This window comes from Podarcis vaucheri (assembly GCF_965113315.1).
Source record: "Podarcis vaucheri genome assembly, chromosome: 8".
Taxonomy (NCBI): domain Eukaryota; kingdom Metazoa; phylum Chordata; class Lepidosauria; order Squamata; family Lacertidae; genus Podarcis; species Podarcis vaucheri.
This window is the reverse complement of record NC_138766.1, coordinates 12,091,354-12,115,922: the sequence shown is the minus strand read 5'-3', so window position 1 is coordinate 12,115,922 and position 24,569 is coordinate 12,091,354. Positions and strand designations below refer to the sequence as shown.

At 41.9% G+C, this 24,569-nt stretch overlaps 1 protein-coding gene and 1 long non-coding RNA gene across 28 annotated transcripts in view; both read left to right on the top strand.

The window, feature by feature from the left end:
• The window catches only part of MAJIN (membrane anchored junction protein), a gene marked incomplete at its 5' end in the record, with an annotated part of 238,719 nt that overhangs the window by 195,824 nt on the left and 18,326 nt on the right, over nt 1–24,569 (top strand). For 5 of the 27 annotated variants that reach the window (XM_082234568.1, XM_082234577.1, XM_082234557.1 and 2 more), the window contains one exon: nt 23,186–23,249. In XM_082234568.1, coding sequence (XP_082090694.1) covers nt 23,186–23,249 — 64 coding nt within the window. The other 22 variants (XM_082234571.1, XM_082234562.1, XM_082234572.1 and 19 more) reach the window with 19 other exon arrangements.
• LOC309538941 lies at nt 255–15,262 on the top strand. The gene is made up of 4 exons (XR_014222530.1): nt 255–506; nt 6,170–6,200; nt 9,574–9,732; nt 14,210–15,262. It is a non-coding gene; the product is annotated as an uncharacterized lncRNA (long non-coding RNA).

The window sequence follows — 24,569 nt, the reverse complement described above, 5'->3', positions numbered from 1 at the left end:
TACATGCATTTGGGACCATATGGGGTGCATCTCTCCCCCCTCATTAGAGAATAATAACTGGGACTAGCCGTCAAAAGTCACAGATCAGAGATGCTCATATTTTTCATCGATATAGCAGCTAACGGCAATTATCTCAGGACAGAGATGTTACTGAAGCTAAAGGTGATCTGTAAAACCCAGTGACACAGCATCCTCACAGAAAGTAAGAAGCTGGTAGTAGGTTCTTCATTGTGGCTTTTCTGTGGCTAAGCCCCCCCCCCCCAATGCAGCGCTAGTCACCATGCAGTTGTTCCACAGTATTTGCTTGTTTAAGGTTTTTATATGGTGCTTTCTGCCAGATATGACTTCAAAGCTGTTTCCAGACAACAAGGAAATCCGTATCAATAAAATACTTACAGGGCAATTAAAATATCAGCAAGAAAACAGCAATGATAAGCATCAGTTCCATGATACAAATAGAGACTAGAAGCTAACTGTGGCTTTCAAAAGTACAAGAAAGCAAACAGGTTATTTATTATTATTAAATATTAAATTTGTATACCGCTCTATACCCATAAATCTCAGGGCAGCAAAACATAAAGATTATGGAATCCCATAAGCCATAGGAAGGCGACAAATACGGTACCCTTAACATAATAGCACAGTTGTGTGTGACGGCCAGCAAGAAATAATAGTGAGGATCAACTCCACTGCCTTACCAGAGAGTGGAAGGGTTAAAACAGAAGCTAGCAAGTAGCACATAGGTGATAAGACTCAATAGCTTTTAGGGTTGCTGCAACTGAAGATTTATTTATATCTGTTTCTTTTTAAGAGATACAGTCTCAATAACTGAGTGAAGGTCAGATGTCCTGTTACACAGAAAAGTGGGCGGGAGAGTACACAATGAGAGCCATAATCTTTAAACATAAAACAACAGCCCTTCTAAAACTGACTTGGCTGCTGGAACATTTTCAAGTGCTCCAAGTTAAGATAATGATACCAGCAGCAGTTTTTTCATTCGTGGTTTGCACTGTGGAATCTGCACGTGTTGCTCAGAGTTTGATACAGGAATGCTTTATACAACTGCTGCTTCCCAGAAGGCACATAACGTGAACCTTCAGGACCAATGCTACTCATTTCTCCTCCAGCCAATAAGTTGCTTTTTACAGTCCCAGATGATTTTGTGTCGAACTTTCTCCCCTCCTTGTTTCTCACTCAATATTCTCCATCTTCTCAGTAACCAGCATCTTTCAGCAGCCTGTCTTTTACTCCAGGTTCAACTCCTACTTGCCACTCATCCTCAGAAGGCTTGCTGCATATATATTCTTCTGCAGCAGTGAGCTTACACACAGAGAGAGCAGGGAAATTAGAGAATGGTAGTGGAAATTGTACATAGCCCTTAGGGGTAGAGAGAAGTGGTGTGGCCCCTTTAGTGTACAATTCATTGCTACAAGAGTGGTGGTGAATTGTCATTCTAACTGCATGCCAGCTGTTATCAATGTTGTATGATTTATATTTTGAACACTACCCTGATATAGTAAAGATAAAGGGACCCCTGATCATTAGGTCCAGTCATAGCCGACTCTGGGGTTGCGGTGCTCATCTCGCTTTATTGGCTGAGGGAGCCGGCGTACAGCTTCCCTGATATAGACAAAAGTAAAAATTAAATAAGGTTTGGAAGGATGACAGATGGTGACAGTTGGAGGCAGAGCGGACAGAGCCATGTGAAAGCAGTTGGAAGGGGAATGTGGATGTAAGATATGGGGATAGGTTTGAGAGACAACCTGAATGGTTCTTTTAATAGAAACAGGTGCATCATATCTCTTCCCTGCATCTGTCCCAACCAGTCAGGTAAGGGCACTCACCTCTCGCTTCAAACCTGTCTGGCCAGACTACCATTGCAGTCCATAAAGGTTTATTTCTTGATGGAAGGTTCAGCTTGTAGCCTGAATCCCACATACTGTTCCCATTTGACTCATTGCAACACCTACACCTAAGGTGATGCAGAGAACAGTTAGACTGGAAAAAGGAGAGCAACTCAGGGCAGAGCCAGTCTGAGATATTTTGCCACACTTTCCAGGCAGCAGCTGCAGGTGACAAGCATGGGACGTGGCAAAAGGAGCGCTTTTGGGGGGCCCAGATTTGCCACCCCTCCCAGCTGTCCCTGGTCTGCTGCCTATCTCAGGGTATGTTTGGGTTTGGGGAGGAGTTAAATAGATAAAACTGAAATAACTTATACTTTTTAAAATATTCTCAGGGCAGTTCTTTCTGGCATAAAAATCTAGCAGGGAATCTTTTTCTTGCCTCCAACCTCCATATAATTTTAGTAGTAGAGGGTTTATCAGACATTGACTCTTTTACATTTAGATTAACACTAATCCCACAAATGTCTACTCAGAGGTAAGCTAGGTACACCAAAGTAAGTGTATATAGGATGGCAGTATTACCTCTGAGGATGTACAAGGCCTACTGGATATTCTCAAAAACTCTAACAGTGGTGTTATATAGTGCAAACAAGCGAGGAATTCAGGGGGAAGGAGGACTCTCTGTTCCTTGTCATCCCTCTTCCACTCCCATGCAATATTTTTTTAAAGGGCTGTGTATGGTGATATTTATTTTAAAAAGCACTGAAATTTGGAGGGTAAACCCACAGATATGGGGAAGTAAAAGGGCATAGGTAAGTAAAAGGGCAGATCCTCTAGCAGCAAAAGAGGACTCTGGGAAGAAGGAGGCATAATTAAGTTTGTGGCACATACAAGTGCCATATTGCAGCACACACAAGTCTTGTTGAGAACAGACTGGGAAGAAGGAACACATTGAGAACCCCCTTACAAAACTTAATAGAGAGGCTGTCCACAAAATACATATGCAGGCTGTGAACATTATAAATAAATGCTTATCTTAGCGGAGACTGGCAGCAGTCTTAACTAGGGTGCACAAAAAAACCTTGCAGGGTTGTTGGGCTCAAATGTTTTTTTCTGTGCCCCAGTCCCTCCCTGCAATAAACACTTCAGGGACAAAGGGATGGCTCAGCTGTTCTTCATGTTCCTAATGTTGCTTCCCTGCCCCTGCAAGCTGGCTTCTGCTTCTGAAAATTCCAGCAGCATATGTGCAAAATTATTGTGCATGAGGCTTTGGGGGCAAGTAGGGGTTTTGGCCCTAGACTACAGTATTTTTCTGAAAAGTAGCTTCAGGTTTTTGCATCCTGGCTTCGTTTCAGGTTTGGCATCCCCAAAGTTTCTGCATATGAGCATCTCCTTAATAAATGGCTCTGGCTAATCAATTATTCTTAAAGGGTGTATTCTTTCAATACTTATTTGGAACAACAGCTCAGCTTTTTTTTCTTTTTTTTCAGGAATACATTTCTTTTCAGACTATATCATGATGTTTTAAAGTCTTCTGGTGTTTGTGTGTATATGATGTTTGCAAGTCTACCATATAATTTACCTCTAACTGGTATTTTAGTTTTATGGCAATTCCCTTTTATTGAAGTTAAATGTTACTGTGGTGATCATGTTGGATTGTTGAGCTGGCTTTGTCACTCTTACATTACAGTCACCATTACCATGTAATTCAGCTATATTTAAGTTTTAAATCAAATGTTCTACTCCTCTTAGGACTTGCTGCCAAACCCATAATTGACTGCCCTGAAAGTTCAATGAGTTATAATGACAATATTATCTGCTCGTCTCTTTTAGGGAACAAAAATTATGGTTATTCACTTAACCCTTCTTAAGTCCACCTTCCTGCAAATATAAGAAGTCATGGCAAAACTTTTAGGGAAGAGATTGTAGACAGGCATAATCAAACTGTGCCAGATTAGAATTGTCATTTACTGCAGAAATGCAATAATGAATTGTGGTGATGACACCTATGTGACAGCTAATGTGGATTATTTATTATACTATTTTTAAGATTAGTGTAATCAAGGGAATACCTTAACACATTAATCTTCAGATCATGAGCTGTGACCTGACCTAAGTAGGTCACACAAATGGCACCATGGCCATCTTATAGAGACTGGGAGGGAAAAAGTAAGAGATGTGGAAGATTTAAGAGAAAGCGTCAAAGAGAAGGCATGGAAGATAGATAAATAGTACAGACTGAAAGTGGCTAGGGGGTCCACGGAGTTAATTTATATTTCAGTTTGTGCAACATACATTTAAGACTCCCATTCTAGGCACATTTTCCTCCCAAAGTATTGTCTTCTTCATATTCAAGGAACAGAAACTGCACTACATTAACATTGATCATTTAGTGCTCACTGGTGAACTTGTCTATCATTTACATTTGCTTTATTTTAGCAAACCATAGTTCCACAGTTGTTTCTTTCCTCTTTCAGAAATATGTCCTGTAAGTGCTGCTAGTATTTTATGCATGACAAATATACATGAGAGACACTGGTGAAATTAGCTCCTTAGTCGCCACAATTGGGGAGAATCCTTAGTCGCCACAATTGGGGAGAATCCATAGGATGCCCTCCAGATGTTTCTTGGGCTACATTTCCCATCAGCACGGCCCAAGGCCAAGGATGACAGGAGCTGTAGTTGAGGAGTATCTGGAGGGCATCATGTTGTCTACTCTTGACCCACAGAATTCTAGTTTGCTGAAAGCAGAGGCCATGTAATAAATTAATTAGACTTTCTATAGCAAATTTAGTGTGTTTAAAGCCTTTTACATGCATTAGCATACATGCAAATTATATAGGAGACCTTTGATCAGAATTCTCAAGATGTATATTTAAAAGCTATCACAGGGGCTGCTAATTTGCTTGGTCAATGGCAGGTAGTGGGGATAATCTATAATCTATTGTAGATAATTAAGGAATTTGGGTAGTGTCAAATTCATACATGAAATACAGTTGATTTACAATAATGTTATTGACAATATGCTACGTAACAGTTTTTTTTTAATGTTCGGATTCTAAATGGCAAGTCTACCACAATTAACTGAGAACAATTTTGACAGCTGTGTGACTAAAACAATATGTTGTACACTAATAAGAAAATTTATTTTATTATAGTCTTTAATTGGCTAAGCCTTTAATCTTCTCCTTCAGAAGCTTGCTAATCTGTTACTACTTCTGTAGCAGAGACCTATTAAATGAGCTTATTAAAAGTCAGTTCATACATTCAAGGTAGGAGTGCAAGTGACTTTCTGCTTCTGATGTAATATGGCACTCCACTAAGTCCCCCCCGGTGTGACCCATGGTTCGTCATGTTTTTATATCATTGCTTCTAACAGCAAACTTAAGTGGTGAATGTAGAAAGCAAAAACAGGGCCCTGAGAACAGGAGGCTCTCTATCAGGTTCAGGTTTCCAAAGTACCAAAAATCCTTTTATACCCCACCCCTTTTATACCCCACCTGTCCCTAAATAATGGTTCAGGAAGGACTGGGCATGTTTTAGTAGCCACAAACTGTTGTGAGTCATTTGGCAAATAAAAACTGAAAAGGAGAGGCAGGAAGAGGTGGGGCTGGCTGAGACCCTGAACACAAGCACTCTTACTAGGACAGAGAATATACGGCAACATTTTATTGCAGAATCCTATTGCTTATCATTAACTGCATCTAGGGTTGCCACCTTTGGTTGGGCAAAATATGGGACAGGCTGGGCAAAATAATGGATGGGTGGGTGAGGATTGGGGGCACACACACTCTCATGACTCCAAACCCTCTCCCCCCCCCCCACGCACCTTTGAGGAGTGGGATTCCCCACATTTGGCCTCCCTCACCACCCTGCCCTGTTCTCCCCCACAACTCATGAAGGTGGGCAGGGCCCTGGGGTAGCCAGCTGGCTCCCACAGGTGACTTGAGGCCCAGCTCCAGCCTCTTGCCCATGCTGGCGTTGGAAGAGACTTGAGGAGGGAGGTGGGATGGAGAGGTCAAGTCGGGGTGGCGGCAGACCTGTACCTTGCTAGACCAGCAGGTGGCGGCTGCTGAGGAGCACCAGCAAGAGGGAAGGAAGGGACAAGGGAGGGAGAGGAGGTTGAATATGAGCACTCTACACAGCAATATTTTGTTGCAGGTCCTACTTGTGATAACACTAAACCTTAAACATATTTTGTGTGTTTACAATTACCCTCAGTCAATTATTTCTAATTCCTAATTCAATGTGAAACAGCAATATATATATGTCCATTATGTTTAGAGTTACTTAACTTATTAATTTAATTATCTTCTATACGCCAGGTGTTCAAGTGCTCATCAAGGAGGTTCTAGGGTAAGCGCTAACTGATTTAATTCAAAGTTAGAGTGTGTTTGCCCAGTCTAGCAATAATCTGACAAAACAGTGTTTGCACTTTGAACACACAGAACCACAACCTCATTAAAGGCAGTAAAAATGTTCCACCCACCTACATGTTAGATAACTGAGAGGTCTCTAAACAGTGGAGGAATTACAATAATGTAGAAGTGGGAAATATGTCGTTCTGAATTCCTTTGGATAAAGGAGTACAGGTTTTCAATTAACAGAGAAAATCTAAAAATTCCTTACAAGTTAGCATGTGTGTCTGCTATGTGACAACAAAAAGTACAAATTGAAGACATCTGAAATGTAAAAACGTGTCTTTAGCATTTGTGATGCTCAGTGGCGTAGCGTGGGTTGTCAGCACCCGGGGCAAGGCAAGTAATTTGCGCCCCTAACCCGTGGATTTGCACCCCCTAACCCTAACCCCCAGATGTTGCACCCGGTGCGGCCGGGCCCCCCCTGCACCCCCCCACGCTACGCCACTGGTGATGCTAATGTAAAAGGTAAAGGTACCCCTGCCCGTACGGGCCAGTCTTGACAGACTCTAGGGCTGTGCGCTCATCTCACTCTAGAGGCCGGGAGCCAGCACTGTCCGCAGACACTTCCGGGTCACGTGGCCAGCGTGACAAGCTGCATCTGGCGAGCCAGCGCAGCACACGGAAAGGCCATTTACCTTCCCGCTGGTAAGCGGTCCCTATTTATCTACTTGCACCCGGGGGTGCTTTCGAACTGCTAGGTTGGCAGGCGCTGGGACCAAACGACGGGAGTACACCCCGCCGCGGGGATTCGAACCGCCGACCATGCAATCGGCAAGTCCTAGGCGCTGAGGTTTTTTTAATTGTAACATGATATGCCACCAATCATCCAGGGAGAAGTTATTTGTGTGTAACTTCTCTCAAGAGATGTTTGAGAGGCAAAAGATGCTGGGAGGTAGAATTGTATTTGTGGGGGATAAATGTATATTAACCGGGGCTTTAATTACTTAGTGATATCACAATTCTACCCACCTGAAAACCACATGCTTCCCATAACACCAGGTGTGAAGCAAATATGTATGTGTTTTTAGAGTGTAATGAGAAAAATGTTCTGTGCATGCCTAGGGGAACTCTTTATCACTAGGGCCAGCCTGATACATTTTTGGCACCTGAGGGAGACCCCAAAATGATAGCTCCCTTCCTGTCAGGGCAGAAGGGGCAAGGGAAGATCAAGATCAACGTCATGATCTCCTGCCCTTGTGGACCCTGCTGCCTGAGGTGGTCGCCTCACCTTGCCTCACAGGTGGGCCAGCTCTGCTTATCACCCATTTTCTATTTTCACATTGAGACAGAACTTGTCCTTGGCTCATTCTGCACTTGCCCCTTTACTTTCTTTCACTGTAGTGAAAAGAAGGGAGTAAGACAAGTTGGGTGTTATGCCCCATTCAGTCCTTTAGCACAGCACAATACAGTATTGTACTTTTTCTACAATGAGAGATTCTGAGGTTTAAACCTGCTTGAGCATTTCCTTGGAGGAAAAGGGCTTAATTATGGTTATTCATTTGTAAAAGAAATTTGCATAAACTCAGTGACTTTCTGCTTCTGATGTAATATGGCACTCACTAAGTTCCCCCCGGTGTGACCCATGATTCATCATGTTTTTATATCATTCCTTTTAACAGCAAACTCAAGTGGTGAATGTAAACAGGACTGAAGCGAACACAGGGCCCTGAGAACAGGAGGCTCTCTATCAGGTTCAGGGGGATCTCTATCAGGTTCAGGAGGCTCTCTATCAGGTTCAGGGGGATCCTTTTATACCCCACCCCTAAAGGGCACCTGTCCTCAAATAATGGCTCAGGAAGGACTGGGCATGTTTCAGTAGCCACAAAGTGTTGAGAGTCATTTGGCAAAGAGAAACTGAAAAGGAGAGGCAGGAAGAGGTGGGGGTGGCATGTCTGGCTGAGACCCTGAACACAAGCACTCCTATTAGGACAGAGAATATACGGCAACGTTTTATTGCAGAATCCTATTGCTTCTCATTAACTACATCTAGGGTTGCCACCTTTGGTTGGGCAAAATATGGGACAGGCTGGGCAAAATAAAACTCAGGGACACACTCCATAGACATGTTGCAGTAAGTTTTGTAAGGAATAATTTACAAGCAGTCCAACGCAGAGAAGCAGGGTGCTTCTTTTTCTCCTCCTGGCTACCCTCTTGCTGCCACCCCACCACCACCACCTTCCTAACCACTGGAGGAGGAACGGGGGTGCAGAGGGAGCGCCGCATGCCGTGCCCCCCTGGCATCGGGCGCCATGCCCCCAGAACACGCGGCACACCCCTGTGGGCAGTGTCACGCCCCCAGGGGGCACCAGCCATGCCTCCGCCTGCTCTCCGCCCCCGGTAGCGCAGCATGCATCTTCACCACTGTTCCTAACCATAGCTGTCAACTTTCAGATTTGAAAATAAGGGATCAGCAGCCTCAAAAATAAGGGATCAGCAGCCTCACCTGTCCCGGGGACAGTCTACAGGATATCTAACAATGCGGGATAGCAGCGGGAAGCTGCGGGAAACGGCACTGGAATAAGGGAAGCAAAGAAAGGGAAGGTTGACAGCTATGTTCCTAATCCATTCTTGAGGCAATTTCCCCAAATTAAATAGAGAATACAGTGGTACCTCGGGTTAAGTACTTAATTCGTTCCGGAGGTCCGTTCTTAACCTGAAACTGTTCTTAACCTGAAGCACCACTTTAGCTAATGGGGCCTCCTGCTGCCGCTGCGCTGCTGGAGTACGATTTCTGTTCCCATCATGAAGCAAAGTTCTTAATCTGAAGCACTATTTCTGGGTTAGTGGAGTCTGTAACCTGAAGCGTATGTAACCTGAGGTACCACTGTACAGCCACAAAATTACTGAGATTTCTTGCCCTTAGTTTTCACTTGCCATTGCTGACATTGGAGGAGGGGAAGCAAACAAGGAGGAAAGGGTCAAGGAAGAGAAGGTTATGAAACAGGCATATGATAATGAGTTCGGTCAATAAAGTGATTCAGAACAAAAACCAGCTCCAGAGCCCTATTGCAGCTATCCCTCTCTGGAAGGGCAACTAGGAGGCTACTGCTTGCATATTTCCTCTTGCAACTCTGTGTAACATGACTACATATGTACTCTTTTTTTTAATGGAAGCTAGATATGCAGATAGGGGTCCTGGGCCATCTGTAAGGGACCAGGCTCTCACAGGCCACCTTGCAGAAGTGTGTCTAGGGCTGGTTATAGTATATCAAATGTGGATGTTTTGTTTTGTTTTTAATGCAGGTCACCTGACCTGACACTGGAGACTGATGGTGTCTTTGTAATATTTGTTTTGTTTACAATTATAGTGGCACAGCATAGTGGAAGCAAACAAGCATTCCTAAAGCAAGTAGTAGATCACCAGCAAGGAACTTACATCCCTTTGCAGCTGCACTCACTGTTCTAAGTTATTCCCAGCTAGAAACTCTTGGCTCCTTCCTTGTTTCTGACAATTCAAACTCCAGCTGGTATGTATGCATGCATGTACCGTATTTTTCGCTCTATAACACGCACCCGACCATAACACGCATGTAGTTTTTAGAGGAGGGAAATCCGTAGGCATGCCACCCGTAGGCATTGCCTCCATAACACGCACAGACATTTCCCCTTACTTTTTAGGAGGAAAAAAGTGAGTGTTATGGTGCAAAAAATACAGTATTTGCTGTTTCTCTGTCCCCATTCCTCAGCTGGAGGGTTATCACTTTCTATAAGTTCTGAGAGATATCTCATCCCAAAAGCTGGAGACTAATTCCTTAGATATCAGGAGACCATCTCCTGCTCTAGGTTCCCACTGATGAAATATCCTATAAGCAAATATTCAGCCAAACAAAAAGAACTTCAGCCAGCAGCCATGATACCAACATTATCAACCTCTGCTCTCGGACAGAAAGTTAAATGAGATTAGATGTAGCATGTATACTCCACTTTTCTATTAAAATACTGTACTCAAAGAGGCTTACAACAATAGTTAAGGTATTTGACTACAATGCCCACATTCAGAGTCCTTGCCCAAGACCTGCACTAGGGCTGAGTGATATCTGGTTTTCAACATTGCAGTACAGTATATTACCAGCTAAGGGACGCAGGTGGCGCTGTGGTGTAAACCACTGAGCCTAGGTCTTGCTGATCAGAAGGTTGGTGGGTTGAATCCCCGCAACGGGGTGAGCTCCCGTTGCTCGGTCCCAGCTCATGCCAACCTAGCAGTTTGAAAACATGTCAAAGTACAAGCAGATAAATAGGTACTGCTCTGGCAGGAAGGTAAATGGAGTTTCCTTCCATTTGCCAGATGGGTGGGGTATAAATAAAATTATTATTATTATTATTATTATTATTATTATTATTATTATTATTATATCACAATGTCTGAAATAAGGATGGTGCTACTGTAGAGGCATTGGCTAGCTTCAAGGTTTTTCCCACATTGTGATTTTTGCATAGCACACACGCACACACACACACGATTCAAGATATATTGCTAGGTCTAAAATTATTAAAAAGGATATCACAGTATGGACTTCAAACTAGTTTTGGACAATATATTGCCCAATCCTAACCTGCACTATCTCCACAGAAGTTAGAGTGCAGTTCCTTAAGTTCCATCCTTATTCCCCAGGTCTTTAATAAAAAAAAAATACCTGCAGGAATTGATGCATTTTGTCTCTAGTGTACATGCATATAAGGGTATGTGCTTGGAAAACAGTGTCAATATATTATTTTCTATCCCCTTCTCACAACAACATATCTCAAGGTAAATGTTGCTGGATTTTGAAGTTATCCTATGGTAAGTCCTTCAGGTTCCATTATGAGGCTAAACGTTTTACCAAAGATGCTGAAAATGGTGGCAGTAATGAGGATTTCCTACCACAGCAAATACTCCTGATTTTTGCAAGGCAGTGCTATTTTAATGTAAGATTAAATAACTGCTGCTCTAAGGGAAGAACTGGTGGAGAGGGAAGGTGAGGGCAATGTGCTATCTCTGGATTTGTTCTTTCACAATGTTTTATGGCAGAGGTTGTGTATAGTTGCACAAAGATAACCATCAGGCTTTGTCTAATTGTTCCCGTACTTGTCAAATAACTGCTTGTAAAGTTTATATAATACCACAAGGTGACTCCTTTGCTGTTAAGCTGCTTGTTGACCTTCCCGTGCCTGTGGCTTCCCACCTAATTTTTATGTTTAACATTCCTCCTCTATCATCCCCATCTCTCCCTCTCCGAGCCACATTGCTCATTTCTAAAAGTCGGTGAATCAGCTTTCCCATCCACCATGAGAAAGCAAAGTTGTACAAATCTGCTTTTCAAATCCCTCAAGATAGTCCCGAGGACAGGTTGTTCGAATACCAGAAAAAGGCAGAAATGCTTTTCTTGAAGCTGAGCATACTTGCCAAGACTTGACTTAAAGAATCATGGACATTTAACTTGTCCTGAGACATATCTGTGTTAATAACAATCGTGTGAAACAAAGTGGCTCAACAGAAACTGCTGTAGCAGAACAAAAAGGGGGCTGTGTACAGTCAGTTTCATGAGAAACATATTTAATGTGCATTTGAGGCAAAACTTTCTTAAGGTAGCATACAGCTGTTAGATAAAGCTTTTACAAGCATAAATAGTTCCAGCTGTGGCTGTCTAGTGTTGGTGCCAAAAGCAACAAAATGTGAAACTGAGGAATTTCTAAATATTTTAGGGAAGAATTTAGCAAGGTGTTGAAAACAAGATGTAGTTTTGAATTATATTTATAGCAATGTTTTTGAACCATATAAACCACCTGATTGCCTCTGACCCAATCTGGCACTCTGTGTGTAATGAAAACATCATGGCAGGCAGAATAAAGATGACCCATGATCCTCCAGCAGCCTGTGCTATAATTATTTGTAGAATAATTGTACATTATTCTACATCATCATTGCCCAGAAAACACAAGGACATCCCTGAAACCTAGCTGACTTTGCAGATGGGGAGAGTGGAAGGCACAAAAGAAAAGAAAATATTTGCACGAGTATAATGTGTTTCTGATTTTAATGCAGGAGTACTGTGCCCCAAGTTTGAAATGTTTTGAAAACACTGTTCTTCAAAAAACAGATTAATGTTAGGAATATGGGTTGCTTTAGAACTTCAGAAGGCAAGGTTCTTCTTATCACTGCATCTGTATGCCAGGAACAGTTAAACCTGCTGAATGTTTTCAGACAGAACGTTGGGCAGGAAAAAAGTTGGCATTCAAAAACTTAGTCTGTTGGGAATGAAGAGGAGTAGTTATGCTCTGAGCATTTTGCATCCTGTTGTGTGATCAACATGCATGCGTAAAACCAAGCCAAAGTACAGGATTTTCAATCATTCTTAATTTGAATTTGTAAAACACGGAAGATTAGCAATAATGACTGAATAAGAAACATCAAACATGCCAGGGGAAAGACGAAGCATAAATTAAAAGGCACGTTCTAAGTAAGTTTAATGCCAGACAGGACAAAGTGTTTTACATGCCCCACTGCTGGCTGGCTGCCCGCTTTATGAAATATTTAGATAGGAATCTGAAGGAGTAAAAACTTGTTTAGATCTAGGTAGCTATTAAAGTACCAATTTAAGTCCACAGCACTCTGGCCAGTAAATTGGTGCTAACACAAAAAAATTAACAGGAACAATGTATGACACTGCATTCTAAAGTAAAATAACATAAAAATATTCAGTGTTGATTTATCATGGAAGTGTAGTATTATAATGCAAGTAAACAAGCAACTACACAAGTAGATATATTGTTGTGGTCTTAAAAAAAAAAAAAAGAGTTACAACCAGGGCTATTTTTCAGCTGCAACTCACCAGAACTCAGTTCCAGAACTTATCTGGTGGGTGCCATTGCCATTAAAGAAGAACAAGGGTGGCATTTGTGGTGAGTTCCAGCACCTCTTTTTCCAGAAAAATAACACTGCTTACAACAGAGGGCAGAACAGCATTTACCGGTGTTAAGGCTTACTGAAGCTAAACCTGTCTAGGTCTGTCCTGGTGTAAGGTTGCCAACTTTTTGATCAGCTATAAGGTTGCCAGACTTTTTCTTGCCAAAAGTCTTGTGCCTGCATGAGAAAGAAATGGGAGAAACTGCATGAGAAACTGAATGGGAGACTGCCTTGGATTAGGGTTAATAATGTAAGGAGGGGGGAATGAATTAGATGTGATGGCTGCTGAAGACCTCTCTCTTTATAATGCAAGGGCCTTATTGAGTAAAAAGAGTGCACAGCCGGGGATGTTGATCTCTTCCTGCCGGTACGTTTCTGATAATTGGTCTCACTACTGATTTCAAAGTCCTGATGAGGAAAAAGGTGTAGGATCTCATGTTTCGGGAAAGGTACTCACTGTGTGAGGAAACCATGTAGTGGGTGTGCCCTAATGTCAGGAAGCAGCAGGACTCAGGAAAGCTTCAATAGTATTTATTGCTGGACAGCAGACCAGCATAACAGCCACACGGGCAAGACTAATGCATTCACAGCATAAAATGTAGTGAGGTTGCCTCCCTCTGCTGCATTTCAAATCACATATGCATGCTGTTGTACAGATCAGAGGGGGCGAGGATGACTTCACCAAATGCACATTACAGTGGTACCTCGGGTTTAAGTACTTAATTCGGTCTGTTCTTAACCTGAAACTGTTCTTAACCTGAAGCACCACTTTAGCTAATGGGGCCTCCTGCTGCCGCCGCACCACCAGAGCACGATTTCTGTTCTCATTCTGAAGCAAAGTTCTTAACCTGAAGCACTATTTCTGGGTTAGCGGAGTGTGTAAGCTGAAGCGTATTTAACCTGAAGCGTATGTAACCTGAGGTACCACTGTACATGTCTCATGCTATTTGTTCAGTTGTCATCTGTGCATACACCATTATCTGTGCATGTCCAACGGCTGCCTCAAAGGTACACACCTAAGTCTAACTGCAGAATGAATTTGGCTTAATATTTCCTTTCAGATTGAAGCTGGTTTGATGGAAATGCATCAGACAGCAGCACTTGTCAAGAAACTATTAGCATAGCTTTTCAACGTGGATTCAAAAACCATCAGTGGGAGAGCACTGCAGCCAAAGTAAACTGTAGCATCCACACATGATACCTTTAAAGCACATTTGGAACACGTTTCTTTCCCTCAAATAATTATGATTCCAACTGGTTCCCAGTTGACTAAGGAGGGAACCACCCCCAAGGAGGAGAGGGGAGTTTCTATTACATATCAGTTATATCTCTTAAAGAGAGAGGGCAAAGGCCCCACACACTACAAAAAGTGAACAGGGAAAGAGTACCACAAATACAGTAATGTGATTTGTTCTTCAGCCTTTGTCCGCATGCATTTTTTTCTTCTAATATCAGATAGTTCCTCCTCTTTATATATTTAATTAAATGTGCATATGTGCATTGAAATGTATTAAATATATGTTCCATCAACATCTCTAGTTTGGTCCCAGTTCTTGGTACAGTACATCTCCTGTATTTAAGCTGCAGTGTGAAAACAAATCTTAAGGCCTAAAGAAGCATACCAAAGCAGGATTTTTTTACTTCTTGCTTTGGACAACACACCTACCCATGCCCTTTCACAAAGTGCTGGGAGATTCCCAGCTGATACATGAGAAACAAGTCTAACCAATGTCCATAGTTTCATTTCTTCCTTTCTTACCTCTCCCTTGCCTTGTAAACTAAAACAACACAACTGTATCTAAATTAAAAGCAGATTGTGTCTCCCTCATTGCCCTTTCCCCTTGTGTCCCGAACAAGATATCCACTATAATCCTGTCCCCCTCTCCATAAATTCTTACCATGTTTACCTGGTCAAATCTGTTGGATGCTATATAAAACAATTCAAACTTTTTTTTAAGCTCTTGGGAAAAAACACTTCAAGGTAGGAGGCTTTGTGATTGACACAAGGGCTGGGCAATTAGATGATTGCTAGTGCAAACTGGATTAAAAGGTTTTGCCTGAACTAGATTTGGGGAGAAGATTGCAAGTGTGCTCCCAAAAGTCATCAGTGCAGAGCCTTTCTGCACAAGAAAAGCCTTCTCTCCTTTGCATCAGGGCTACACCAAGCCAAATGCAGACCAGCCAAGTACCGTGGCCTGCTTTGAGTTCAGGTAGAGCAGAGTGATTTTCCAGTTTGTACTGCCTGCCTGGAACTGGAAAAATGAGGGTAGGGCGATCAAGCAGCTGACATACCACAATACGGGGCCTATGGGCTTTGACAGGCTTTGGGGGGGCAGGGGTCACAGTCACAATTTTGTACTGGTATAATTCAAGTCTCAGTCCCAGTCAGTTTTATTGCACACAGCCAAAGGCTGTCGCAATGTACACAGAATTATTTGACAATTAAAAGAAAATATACTGAATTGATAAAAAAGACTTAAAACATTTATATTATCAAAACTGCACTCTAAACAGAGCTATAAAAGTACCCCAATGTACAAATAAAAATATTAAACAATAAAATTCATAAGCTAAAATCATCACATGGCCACTCATGTTAAAAACAATATCCATTAATACAGTGTGCAATTTATACTCAGAGTTTGGTGACAAAGATAGAGCATAGCCTGAGGTAGATAGATAGGATCAAATAAATTCATCCCTTTATAGTTAATGGTTACCTTGGCTATATAATTTGCTCTAATTTTCCTAGCAGCAGTTGCAAAAAGTGCTACATGCCAGGTCACATACTTTTCTGTGTACTGGTATAATTCTCCCATATTAAATTGGAGACTGAGATTGGAGGTCAGTTTGAAATCTAATGTGGGTTGCCCTTGTTGTCGCCTCAACTGTCTTTTTGAGAAAGCAGGCGTATGCTCCAGAACTAGCTGTTTAGGTACAGAACGGGCAGAAATTATTTCAAAGGGCAGCATGTAAGCGTGTGGGTTCCTTGCCCAAAGGTTAAGGTTTTTAAGAAGAAAATGGGAAGGTTTAAGGCAAGGGTCAGCAAACTTTTTCAGCAGGGGGCCAGTCCACTGTCCCTCAGACCTTGTGGGGGGCCAGACTATATTTTGAAGAGAAAAAAAAGAATGAATTCCTATGCCCCACAAATAACCCAGAGATGCATTTTAAATAAAAGGACACATTCTACTCATGTAAAAACACGCTAATTCCCGGACTGTGCACAGGCTGGATTTAGAAGGCGATTGGGCTGGATCCGGCCCCCGGGCCTTAGTTTGCCTACCCATGGTTTAAGGCCATTGCTGAGGGAACCCTTACTCTCGCCAGCAGGGGCCAAATCTTTGCAACTTGAGGTGAAAACGTCAGTTTTTGCCTGCCATTGTTTTGCCTGCAATTGTTTAGAAGTCACCAGAAACTATTCTGGCATCTGCTCTGAGCTCCAGCAGGGGGAGCTGTACAACGAAAGGCATAAAAACAATGGAAGGCCTAATTTTGTGAGGACAAAATGGCGGCAGGGGCAAAAGGAAAAGAGGAGGGAGAGGATCTGAGGAGGGAATTGCAACACAGGCCCTCCTCATTGTCCTGTTCTCTCTCTCACACACACACACACACACAACACAGCGGACACATTGCTCTTGCGAATCCTCCATCTGTACTCCTTTTATTGACACGTGTGTTCAGTTCTCCTCTGCTTATTTTCCTCTCAGTGTTGATAGACTGGAAAGAAATGTTAATGGAAGAAGGAAGCTAATTGTGGAAAAAGACAGCCTCCCAGGAGGAGACATGTAGCAACAACTTTTTTTTAAATTTTTATTGATTTTAACATATAAATTATAAAATGTAGCACAAAACTTATCACTTATACAATCTTTTTAGACTTCCATCAGCACCTCTGATGATCCACTGTTTTAACCACTTCTTATGCATTTCTTAACTTTATATTGGCTTTACATCTCTTAACAAATCATCCTTCCCCTTCTCCAATTTTGCAATACTTCCAATAATACTCCTCACAAAACTTCTTGCAAACCTACAAACGTCGTCTGATCTTCACAAATACTTTTCAAATAGTCCGTAAATTTATTCCAGTCTTCCGTGAATTTCTGGTCCCGCTGGTTTCGAATCCTTCCTGTTAGTTTATCTAGTTCTGCATAGTCCATTAACTTCATTCTCCAATCTCCATTCTTCAATCGTCGGTAATTCTTCTTGCTTCCATTTTTGGGCCAATAATATTCTTGCTGCTGTTATTGCATATAAAAAGAGCTTACATTCCTTTCTATTTATATCACTCCCCACAATGCCCAGTAAAAATGCTTCTGGTTTCTTTATGAATGTATATTTCAACGTTTTTCCATCTCATTATATATCATCTCCCAGAAGCATTTCACCTTTTTACATTCCCACCACATGTGATAAAATGTTCCCTCTTTTTCATTACATTTCCAACATTTGTTACTGACTTTATACATTTTCGCTAACTTGACAGGTGTTATATACCATCTATACATCATTTTCATCACATTTTCTTTTAGGGCATTGCATGCAGTAAATTTTAAACCTTCTTTCTATAATTTCACCCAATCACTCAGCTGCATATTATACCCAAAATCTTTGGCCCAGTGAATCATAACCGACTTAACCTCCTCGTCCTTCAAATGCCATTCAAGCAGCAGTTTATACATTTTAGACAAAATTTTAGAATCATTACTTAATATCTCTAATTCAAACTTTGATCCACTTTCAAAGTCCTGCTTAAACATTTCATTGACCTGGCGGTAGTATTTACATATTCTTTAATTTCTTCATATGGTTTCATTTTCCAGACATGTAGGAGCAACTTAGTGGGTGTTTTCCCCACCTCCACCCCCCACAAATTAGGAGACCGCTGTGCTTTCTTGTTCTTTTATATTAAATTTGGAGCTTGAAGATATGTTCTGAGAGGTTACTCTTCAGTCGCAAAGCCTTATCCTGTACTTTTATGCCCTTCCCTCCCACATGCTTAGGCTCACTTGCCTCAGGCTGTTCAGAGACCAGAAAGGTCTCCAAAGGGTCAGCCTTAAAACAAGTACCGAGGGAAAAGTCGTTCTAAAAAGGACGACTGGTGTGTGTGTGTAGAAAAGGTTGACGATGAAAATATATGAAAACTGGCTTCGTGTTCCTTTGCGACTCCAAAATATATTCCAAGGGAATTGGCAAAATTGACACATAAACTACGGGACAAGGATAACTGTGACTTTAAAGATGAATGGGAACCTTTTACAAAGTATTGAAAGAAACAACAAACTGAATTGGACTCTTTGGCAGGTTTTGAATAAACACTCACAAACTTTTTTATTGACAATAACCAGTCATTAAGGATTTATACAGTTTTGTAACATGCAGAGAATAGCATTAGGGAAGTCAGGGGGGAGGGGAGGGCGGGTCATTTTATAGGGGGGAATGGGGGGGAATATATATATATATATATATATATATATATATATATATATATGCAGGTTTTGGTATCTTCGGGTGTCTTCCCGTGTAAGAGTAGGGGTGTCTGGGCGACGTTTCGACGAGGTCTCACTCGTCATCTTCAGGCTGGTGCTTTCGGCTTCTTGTTACTGGAACAGAGCAGAATCTGGTGTTTGAGTTCCTATAAATACTGTTGAGGGGTGTGGTGTATAGCCTCCAACGTTCTGGGCAGAGAGGAAGTTCCTAGATTAGTGTGCCTTTTCTTCTTTTGTTCCTTAATTACCTTGAGGGATAGCTTGAGTGATTTCATGAGTGATATTCTGAATACCCCTGGGTGGGTCATTAAGTGTAGATTAGTTGCTAAAGCTTTCGTGTCTTGACCTCTTGAGCTTGTGAAGAGTTTTTCTGAGAAGATGGCTGTGCTGCATTTAGTTGTGCTCTGGCTTGGCTTCGTGTATAGGGGCGAGCTGTGATTTTGTGCCTTGTGCCCGCCAGATCTGTGTAGGGATTGCAGGGGGGTGCAGCATCCGGAGGTGCCACTATAGTTTGGCTACTGGATGGAGTCTGTAATATGTCTGTGGAGAGGGTCTGGGTTTGGGTCTGGTGTGGTTGATTGGTGACGGCGTTCTGTGTGCCTCTGGTTCTGGTGTCGGTTTTTGTGGGGAGGGCTAATTTCCAGATGTCTGGCAGGCGGGACGTGTCGTCACGCTTGTTCATGTTGTGAGGGTGTTTCCAACCAAAAAATAGCCAATATCCTCAGAAACCCACAAGACAAAATCCAGCTGGAAAACCAAGGGGTCTATGAAATACCCTGCAAAGTCTGCCCAGCCACGTACATTGGACAAACAAACAGACGAATAAATGCACGTATCGCAGAACACAAGAATGCCGTCAAAAAAGAAGAAAAAACTTCCTCTCTTTTCCAACACATGAAAGAAACAGGACACGAAATTAATTTTGCAGATTCCAAATTGCTCTTTAACATGGAACATCACCACAAGAGAATAATCATGGAAGCCATCGAGATAGAGAAACACCCTCACAACATGAACAAGCGTGACGACACGTCCCGCCTGCCAGACATCTGGAAATTAGCCCTCCCCACAAAAACCGACACCAGAACCAGAGGCACACAGAACGCCGTCACCAATCAACCACACCAGACCCAAACCCAGACCCTCTCCACAGACATATTACAGACTCCATCCAGTAGCCAAACTATAGTGGCACCTCCGGATGCTGCACCCCCCTGCAATCCCTACACAGATCTGGCGGGCACAAGGCACAAAATCACAGCTCGCCCCTATACACGAAGCCAAGCCAGAGCACAACTAAATGCAGCACAGCCATCTTCTCAGAAAAACTCTTCACAAGCTCAAGAGGTCAAGACACGAAAGCTTTAGCAACTAATCTACACTTAATGACCCACCCAGTGATATTCAGAATATCACTCATGAAATCACTCAAGATATCCCTCAAGTAATTAAGGAACAAAAGAAGAAAAGGCACACTAATCTAGGAACTTCCTCTCTGCCCAGAACGTTGGAGGCTATACACCACACCCCTCAACAGTATTTATAGGAACTCAAACACCAGACTCTGCTCTGTTCCAGTAACAAGAAGCCGAAAGCACCAGCCTGAAGATGACGAGTGAGACCTCGTCGAAACGTCGCCCAGACACCCCTACTCTTACACGGGAAGACACCCGAAGATACCAAAACCTGCATTCCTGTACCCGTGAAAATCTACGAAAGCATATATATATATATATATATATATATATATATATATATACCGGTATATTTATTTTTCCAAGGGAAATTCACTCTCCAATCGCATTGATGATTGGGCATAAAGTTTGTTCCAATAACTTCGTTATAAGTCTGGGCTTGAGGGAAATACTGTTCCAGAACGAGGAGATCTTTATACATGTGGAAGGAAAGCTGATGAAGAAAACCCATAAGCACCATTTCCCCTCACAAACTTATTGCCATTTGAGTAGCTTGTTGTTAAAAAAACAAACAAACAACAACAACAACAACTAACCAAGGTGTTTGGTGTTTTGTTAAGAGTGCAGTCATAAGTTGGACAGGCAGGGAGCAGGGCCAAACTTTGGTAATATGGTGCCCTGAGGCAGGACAAAATCCCCCCCTAAAAAAAACCTTTATTATTTCCACAATAATTCCTTTTGGTACAGTTGCTTTTTTATGAATCTTCTCAGTAGGTGCGCATATAAATAATGTTGTTGTTGTTGTTTTGCACCCCTTCAGCTTGGCACCCTGAATATTGGAACTGCCTTGCAATGCCCTAAATCTGATGCTACAGGGCAGCCAGATTAAAAGGTGTGAGGGGATGCTCTTAGCCTCTTTTTTGCCACTTGTATTTATATATACAGTGCCATTTTTCTAGAAAAAGAGGTGTTGGAACTCATGGCAATGGTGCCCACTTGAGAGGTGCTGGAACTGAGTGCTTTTTTACTTAATGTTTAAGGGTACTCTCATTTTGACTCAAGAAAATCACCATGTTATTGTTCACATCAGGAAAAATAAATACAGTAAATGGACAAAAGTACAAAGATTCACAAAATGTTTAGGGGTATTCGTATCTCTGTATCCCCAGTAAAAAAGCACTGTGTTTTCCCACTCCACTTCCAAATACAGTGGTACCTCGGGTTACATACGCTTCAGGTTACATACGCTTCAGGTTACAGACTCCACTAACCCAGAAATAGTACCTCAGGTTAAGAACTTTACCTCAGGATGAGAACAAAAATCGTGCGGCGGCAATGGGAGGCCCCATTAGCTAAAGTGGTGCTTCAGGTTAAGAACAGTTTCAGGTTAAGAACGGACCTCCGGAACGAATTAAGTACTTAACCCGAGGTACCACTGTACAGTACTATTTTTCTAGAAAAAGGGGTGTTCTGGAACTCATGGCAATGGTGCCCATCTGAGAGGTGCTGGAACTGAGTGCTTTTTTACTTTAAAAAATGTTTAGGGGTACTCTCATTTTGACTCAAGAAAATCACCATTTTATAGTTCAAATCAGGAAAAATAAATACAGTAAATGGACTAAAGCACAAAGACTGACAAAATGTTTAGGGGTATGCGTAGCCCTGTGTACCCCCAGTAAAAAAGCACTGTGCTTTCCCACTCCACTTCCAAATACAGTGGTACCTGGGGTTACATACGCTTCAGGTTACATACGCTTCAGGTTACAGACTCCGCTAACCCAGAAATAGTACCCCAGGTTAAGAACTTTACCTCAGGATGAGAACAAAAATCGTGCGGCGGCAATGGGAGGCCCCATTAGCTAAAGTGGTGCTTCTAGTTAAGAACAGTTTCAGGTTAAGAACAGACCTCTGGAACGAATTGAGTACTTAACCCGAGGTACCACTGTAAAAGGGATGTGTGTGTGTGTGTGTGTGTGTGTGTATACACCTACGCACCCACCCACCCCAGCTATAGGTTGGCATATAGAGAAAGGGTCAATCCTAAAGCCTCTCTAATGAACTGAGGTTTCTCCCTCCTGCCTTCCAGAAGGCCCCATTTGGGGGCTTAATGGCTGCTACCACCAACAAAAGTACCACCAGTGGTAGTTTCTCTGGAGAAGATTTTGGATGAGTGTGTGAGGGGCTGCAGGATACAAATGTACTGATGTGTTTGTTTGTTTGTTTGTTTGTTTGTTTGCTTGCTTGCTTGCCACGGATGGCTAATGAGAGTTGGCAGTATGAATTCTATAAGAAAATAGAATTGTTGCATAACGCTCTCTCAGATTTAACAAAAGTTGATCTTTTAGTATTCTGGTTAATCAATGCCCCTCTTGTTCTTTTTTATTTAGTAGGAGTAAGTGGAGCTGGGTGCGGAGGGGAGGGGAGGGAAGCAAGACAAGAGCTACAACAAAATGTATATTCTAAATACCCAGCGAGATGGCCCATCATCTTTTTCATTCACCATCATTAGGCTAGATTGGTTTCCTGGGAGATGTCCCAGTTAAGTGGATTTCCTGATTAAGTGCTTCCCGATTAACTGGAATAGATTGTAAGGACTGTACATAAATATGCCTTGCTTGTGACTCTCTTTGTATTTTGTTGTTAGAAAACGGATGCCCGCTCCACATTATTTCTCTTTCCAAATGGGTATATCTTATTGGTTTCAAAAGCACCATTAAAATGGCATTATTTTCTCTTTCCAAATGGGATATATCTTACTGGTTTCAAAAGTAGCATTGAAATGGCATTATTTTCTATAATGACTAGGTCTCCCTTTAATCATCATCATCATCATCATCATCATCATCATCATCAAGTCATATTTCTGATAATGTTGTTAGGATGGGGTACTTAGTGATTCTGAAAAAAAATCACAAAAACAGGTTGGATGAAAGGCACACACCCTTTTCTTCAAAACACTTGAGCGCCTACAAAATTTTAGGCTCCAATCCTGTACTTACTGCGGTGTAAGATCCTGTGAAACCTCTGGATTAAACATGCATAGGATTGTGCTATAAGATTTCTAGTCAGAGGTGATGCAATAAAGGTATAATTGCTTGTAAATAGGATGCACTGATTTTTTTGATCTGTACAGGCCATCCAGTACATTTTGCTGCCTGCAGCGGACGTCATGATGGTGCTGTCCCCATGTACAAAAGGTAACTATACTGGCAATTTAATGTTACTTCAATATTGGTAGTCAAACAGCATCCTCTACTCCTGAAGACAGCAGGCTAGCTTAGGGGTGCAGGGCACACAACTCTTCCCTCAAATACTGCACCTTTCCCCAGCATTTGCTCCTTGAGGCAGCTGCTTCACTATGTCTAATTGTGGGGCTGGCTCTGGATGCACTGGTTTTGCAGTTCCTGAGATACCACAAAAGCTTGCAATACCTATAAGCCAAATAAGATAGTGGGATGAGTATACATACTACATACCCTCCAACATTTCTCTGATTACGTCCCATTCCATAATAATAATTTTACTATTTATATCCCACACCACTTTACGGGGTTGTCTACTCTGGCCAGCTTCCAACATACATAAACACATTTTAAAAAATTAAGCATTAAAAAAAACCATCCCTATACATAATTGCCTTCAGATGACTCAGGGGTCGGATAACGCCATACCCTCCAACATTTCTCCAATGAAAATAGGGACATTCTAAGTGGGACATTCCGGGATCAAATCAGAAACCGGGATGGCTTCTCTAAATCAGGGACGTCCCTGGAAAATAGGGACACTTGGAGGGTTTGCATACTATGTGCCAGTGCTTGTTGACATGCCACCACTTTCAATATACTCTAAACAAATCATCTGCTATCTGTAGCCTTACGTTTTCTCTGCTCCTGTTTCTATAGCATTCCAAGGCAGTACAAACCTGGGAGCAAAAGTTATTCTATGATCTCTGTGGCCATATACTACTTAACTGAAAGATTTATAGTTTTGTTATTGCTGTTTTAAGCAGATTGGCAACACTGAGAACTGGAGGGTAAATAAAACCAAGTTGGCTTGTTTATAGCAAACTGTTTAGAATATTGATATTCACATGCATTTCATGGTGTCCTATCCCTCTTCCCTTTCACTTATGCATATGAATTGAAATATTCTAAACTGTTAATTGCAATCAGCTGTGCACTCATGTCCCGCTTATGGACTTACCACAAGTTTCTGGTAAAACACTGTGAGATCAGGATACTGGACTAGATGGGCCTTTGGCTTGATCCAGCAGGCCTATTCTTATATTCTTATATATTCATTGCAAACTTAAAGTGCTTTCATGCCAATTAACTGCTGTCCTCTCTCTAAGAATCATAGGATTGTAATTTAGTGCAAATTCTTTTTTTCTTTTGATGATGCCTAGATTCAGTCACTCATAGAACTTCAGTTCCTAGGATTGCTTGTTTATTGACTTGTTTGCTTTCTTTTTATATTGGCAGAATTTACATGCTGCCCCATAACAGTGTTCTCTGGGT